The sequence below is a fragment of the Carlito syrichta genome, unplaced genomic scaffold, assembly GCF_000164805.1.
Source record: "Carlito syrichta isolate Samal-C Ts95f unplaced genomic scaffold, Tarsius_syrichta-2.0.1 Scaffold196865, whole genome shotgun sequence".
NCBI classification, from domain to species: domain Eukaryota; kingdom Metazoa; phylum Chordata; class Mammalia; order Primates; family Tarsiidae; genus Carlito; species Carlito syrichta.
In genome coordinates, this window is record NW_007140961.1 from 1 (window position 1) to 6,283 (window position 6,283).

General features: G+C 36.3%; 1 gene segment (V, D, J or C); it reads left to right on the plus strand.

Annotated features, from left to right (window-relative positions):
- Positions 1-5,161: 5,161 nt before the first annotated feature.
- On the plus strand, positions 5,162-5,641 carry LOC103253057. The segment is given in 2 exon segments: positions 5,162-5,207; positions 5,313-5,641. Coding segments are annotated over 2 exon segments (375 nt in total).
- Positions 5,642-6,283: the final 642 nt, after the last annotated feature.

A 6,283-nucleotide genomic window follows, 5' to 3' on the forward strand; every position in this document is an offset into this window, starting at 1 on the left:
GCCTGCACCAATGTGGGGGTTTTAGGGCTATGCTAATACTCAGTAGTTAGAACACATATGACTGCAAATGTAGATAGAAGAATTATTAGTCTGTTAATACACACCTGTGGTAGAAACCTGAAAATATATATTTCCAGTCTCCAAAATAATAGGCTGCATTAGATGGAAGAGTTTGTCTGCAGGGAGGAGTGCAATGCATTTAGTGGACTCATGAATTGAATCCTCTTGCTGTTGTTTTGTACATGATGGATCCCATGACACTAAAAACACCAACCAAAAAATGATTTTTATGATGTTAGTAGTAAGTGACTCGTATCTCCTTTGGGTTGTAATTTTAGCTTACAACTGAGTAAACAGGTCTAGAAATATTCTGTGAATTTATTTTATTATTTTCAACTAAAGGTAGAATAATTGCATTAGACAAAAGCTTGATTATGACCAAGTGATCAAAAGGAATTGCCACTTCAGGTTTCTGGTGTGGTTCGTCTCACCAGGAAAGCAGCAAAATAACTCCACAATGACATTATGGTCATGTTATAGCAGATGCAGAGGAGGGATGTGACTAGAGGACGGTAAATGTCAAGTTCAAACACAGTATCAACTATCAGCAGTGGACAAACATACATGACCACAAACATTAAAAGATGGAGGTCCATGGAGATTGGAAATGGCTATATCTCAAACTATTTTTATCAGAATGGACTGGATGTGTGCTTGGGTGAAAATGTGTTTGAGTATGAGTATGCTATATGCAACTCTAAGTGTGAATGTGTTGACAGCATTTGTGAGACTATAGAGGCGTCTAGGAGATAAGATTGCCATTTTAACTAATTAATATCTAGATGCCACTTCTCAGGGATCTGAAATTCTTAGTATATGCTTAAACCGTTTTAGTCTGAAAGTCAATGTTTATACTTTAAATGTTCTTATTGAGATTAATAATTGATTATCATCAGGTACTGGAGTTCAATTGGCATTGGGTTGGCATATTTAAAATGCTGGAATAATTTTTAAACAAGCAAAAGACAAAACATTTAAAAGTAAAAATGTTAAAAGGAGCAGCACATTGCTTGAAATTTACACATTCATAAAAAAGAGAAACTGTATAAACCTGAGCCGTGAACAGTTCTAATTCTCAAGAATTATGTTATGGATACAAGTTTGTGAAATTATTGATTAAGTTTTCTGTTTGTTTGTGTAGTTTCTTTACTTTTTTCCCTAGGTGTCTTTTCTCAAAAGTAACTGCAGGAGTTTGACTCCAAATTAATAATATCATTGCAGATCCTCTCCCTGACTGGAACTGTTTCACAATCCTCTATCAGAACTAGTTATTAATCTTACACTGGATCCAGCATTCACAGGATGAAGGGCTAATATAGGTATAATGCATGAGTTGCAGTGGTTCTTCATATTTCAGTCCATATTTTGAAGTATAATCAACATCTATAGAGAATCATAAATGAACCACTTCTCACAGAGTACCTATGCTCTGTGGTGTTCAAGGACTCTGTCATGTATTAATTTGTGAGAGATACAGTCAGAAGAAATCACTTAGACTCAAATGCAAACCTGCCTACAGGTAGACGAGAGAGAATACAGTGCAACGCGTCACCATAGACTATCTGGTTTATATGGATTCGTGTACTTGAGGGCTCTCCATGAGTTGTGCAGCTAGAGTCTCTGACTCCAAAAGTTTCTTGAACAGGACCCAGGTGCTAAGCTCTGAGTCCAGCACTGCCTCAGTGTCTCAGGCTCACAGCTGATGGTCTAGGCTATACCTTGAAAATTTGGCCTCACTGATTGTTAAAACCCTCTTAGAATTTTGCTGCTGTTTGAGACACTATATTGAACCATCTATCTCCCTACTAATCTTCAGACACTCATGTTATGGATGCCTTTGTCTGTCATATGGCTCCCTTTCTTGGTTATTGATGGACATGCCCTTTACTAGAGATCTTTCACATTAATCTCAAGTTGGTATGTGATTCATAGAAGAAATGAACACACATTTAACTCAGGATTCTAAAATGGCCCCATTATCTAGGATTGCAAATCTCAGAACCCTCAATATTTTATGGAGCTACATTGAATTTAAACAGCAGGTTGAAAAGACTGACACCTGAAATTTTGTTGTACATGAGCAAATAATATTGCTTTTTTGATTCAGTTATTTAGTTTATTTGATCAGAGTTGTATAGATTCCCTAATAATCTATATGTGTTCATATAGATTGTTCATATGTTTAAATTTTTCTACATAAAAACTTTTATTTTGGGAGAGCTAATGTAAACTGAATTTACATTTTTTAATTCCCAAAGGGCTAGATGTTCATTGTTGATATGTAAGAAAAGTATTTGCCTTTATATTTAAACATATAAATTTTGCATGAAATTACATTCATTTACGGTGTACATATTCTAGTTTTTTTGGGGGGGGGCTTCATTGCACTTTTCTATACTTCTACAATCTTGAATTCTAATTCTCCAGAAATTTTCCATTTAGAAGCATTGAAAACCAGAATACCTGTGACAACAATTTTTAAAATGTGTTAATTGGTCTATATTTTGTAGTACAAGTGAATTTAGATTATATTTTCATATTGTGTAATGGTGAAGTCTAGGATTTAAGTGCACCAGTTATCCGAAGAATGAACATTGTACTATTAAGTAACTTTTCAGCAGTCACTACCTTTCTACATTTGTTAGCCTCCAATGTCTATTATTCCACTCTGTACATATAGCTGTATCCTCTGTGCAGTTCACAAAGAAAACATTTGATTTTTTACTTTCTGTTTCAAATTTTCCTGTTCCTCCTGGTGGCTTTATATGCTCTATGTGTTACTTTTTATTCTGGAATTGAGTATTTGTTTTGTTTTGTTTTTGATATGGTTGGGTATATCTTTTTACTAATATCCGATTCTCTCCTTTTCCTGCCCTTTCCTGCAGGATAAGACTAATATTCCAGAAGTAAGAGAAGGAAGATGAATCTGGATATAGATTTGGTGCCTTTCTCCCTTACCCTGCATTTGTTGTAGGTTCTTTTCACGTCACGGTTGTGTTTCCCGTGCTAACAATAGGAAAATATTTAAATGATGTGTTTCACAAGAACTACTGATGACACTAATGGGTCTGTAGGTATTTTAAGAAACTGAGAGGATACCTCTAAGTGAAAAGGGAAATATGGCCAAATTGAAAAAGAAGGGGTGAGTCTAGGCTTTCACATAGCTTTATAATGAGAAACTTCATATCAGATATCTGTGCTTATAAAGGAAATCCTGAAGGTAGGTAGACAACTGGGGTACTGGGAATCTGAATTTCAGAGAATGAGTGTGAACATGATACACAAGTACAGGAAAACGCATCCAAGAGATGACTCTCCATGTGTACACACAATTCAGCCACTGAGAATGAAGGTCTTACAGATTAAGTGCTTTTACCCTGCAGTTAATTAATTGGAGGTATATTGGTGACAGCTAATTAATTGGAGGTATATTGGTGACTCACCAGTTTGGATAGTTTTCCTCCATGGTTTCTGTTCTTTGAACCCAGACAGAATCTTCACATGGGAAATGCATCTTTTGTTATGTGTTCTTAATCCTGGAGTAAAAGACTTAAACAAAAATAAAAATATTCCAAATGCGTGTCCTCTGATAATTTCAACTCCAATTCCATAACAATGTCATTTTAAGAAATTAAATGTTGTGCCTAATTTAATCATTTACTAGTTCACATGACATTTTGTGCTCTATGGCCCAGAAACAGTCTATTTTCTGTTCTCCAATTCTTTTCCTCTCATCAGATTTTAGAACTATTGTTTGTCTTATAACATTGATGTAATCAATAACATTTTCTAAATTTCATTTTTAAAATTTTGATATTGGGTTAAGGCAAATAATGAAAGTTATTGGATTTCTATATATCCAAATATATTAGATTCATTAATAATACTCAGAAATTGAAAAAAATACAAATATTGAAGAGTTTTTAATTAAACAAATAGTGATAGTGGAGTCTTCATTGATTTTAATGCTAACAGTTTTGATATTCAATACGTACTTGATAAGCAAAGTTTGTTTATTTACACATGACTGGGCTGAGTGAAAAACACAAATAAACAACATGCTATGTATTATACTGTTATAAATTTAGAAAATGTAAAATGAAAACTAGTTTTAAATAAAGGTCAAAAGCTGAATTAGGACACGGTGGGAATAGGAAATACTGGGAGGGAGGTATTACAACTGAACAAGAAAAATAATTAACTGATAAATTTGTTCATTATAATGAACGTTATGTTGAAAGCCCAACTGAGCACGTGTCAGTACTTATCTAAATGTGCACTTTAGCAGTTATGTCATGTTTATTTTATACCAATAATTATTAAATAAAACCATGATAAATAAACAAGTAAAGAACCTAACCTGAAGTAACTAACAGAGACAGACATTAAGATAAGAAATTCCTGAGATTCATATAAATACACCTACGTCACACCAAGATTTTCTTCCCATAATTTCGGTAAACACAAGAGTGCACACAAATTACACTATATTCTCATTACAGGAAGAGTGTTCTGCACACATCACCATGCTTGTCCCACTCGTGCTAGGGTGGGGTCAGAGAGCAATTGGGTCCAGTGATGAGTAGCATATGCCAAAGTACCCAGTCTCACCTGTACCTTGTGTGAACTCTGAAGATATGTGTTTCTGTTTGTAATGTCACACCTATGCATAAATTTATTATTTATAATATATGCCATGCTTTCCATGCAAATATAATAGTAAACTAAAATGATTGGTGCTGTTTACATTACTTATGTGAGTGTCTTGTAGAATCATTGTATTCAGAAAACTGAAAATAAAAATTTTAAAAATAGATGCCATGTGTTTATGAATGCATGATATAATAATGAGAGATCATATTGCCCAAATGCTATCCTTTCATAAAAATCTCCAAGGTCACATATATTCTCTGGACAATGCTCTATCCGAGGCTACACAATCTAGAACTTGTTATATAGGAGGAGGCATGCAAATAAGGTCATTGCTCTGCAGATAAAAGCTAGTCTAACTCTGAACCTGTAGCTCTGGGAGAGAAGCCCTAGGCCTGGGCTTCTCAGTTGTTTTCATATAGGGATCAACACTGAAAACAGACGAATCACCATGGACTTTGGACTCCACTGGGTTTACTTTATTGCTCTTTTGAAAGGTGATTCATGGAGACCTAGAGCTATTTAATGTGTGAGAAGATGTAAGTGAGAGAAACAATGGACATATGTGGCTATTTATGACCAGGATGTCTTTGTGTTTGCAGGTGTCCAGTGTGAGGTACAACTGGTGGCGTCTGGGGGAGGCTTGGTCCAGCCTGGGGGATCCCTAAGACTCTCCTGTGTGGCCTCCGAGTTCGCCTTCAGTAGCTTCTGGATGCATTGGATTCGCCAGGCTGCAGAAAAGGGGCTGGAGTGGATCTCAAACATGAATCAAAGTGGTGGTAGCACAAACTACGTGGACTCTGTGAAGGGCCTGTTCACCACTTCCAGAGACAACGCCAAGAACATGTTTTATCTGCAAATGAACAACCTGCAAGTGGAGGACATAGGTGTCTATTTCTGTGCAAGAGACACAGAGAGTAAATATCCTTAGAGCCCTGACAAAAACTTCCCTGGAACACCAAAGTGAAGGCTGAGCAGGATTCACACTACATGGGGCCACCCCACGGGAGGATTCAGAGGGAGGTTAAGGGCTGTTTTCCTGTCAGTGGTACGACTTCCTCTGCATCTGTTTCTCCTGAGATCTCTCTATGTTTATGATTCTGTACATACCACTGGATTAGAAAAGTTCGTTACAATAGAAGGAAAGAGTCTCAGATACCCCCTCAGTCAGGTGTCACTACTGGATGTAGAAGATGAGACAGAAGGGAAGGTGAGGCTGTGAACACTCAGTCCAAGACACAAGTCTGTAAACCAGAGAAGAAGAATGTAGAGAGGAAGTTGATGCTTCTTAATTACCTGTTGATCCTAAAATGTCTGACACGTCTACTCTTACCTCCCTGAGCGATGATTTCCCATTAAGAACAACCTGTGCGTACCAGCTGTACATATACCTTAGTAATATTAACTTTATTCAGTTATGTTTTTGAGGGGACTGCTCCCAGAATATACGACTTTTTACAAACTAGGTGATTGATGTCAGAGATGTGCACTGAGTTCCTGGTCCATGCGGCTGCCTGTTGTTGGAGACATGGGAGGTAATTTTTTAGGAAAACAACACTGATTATGAATTTTT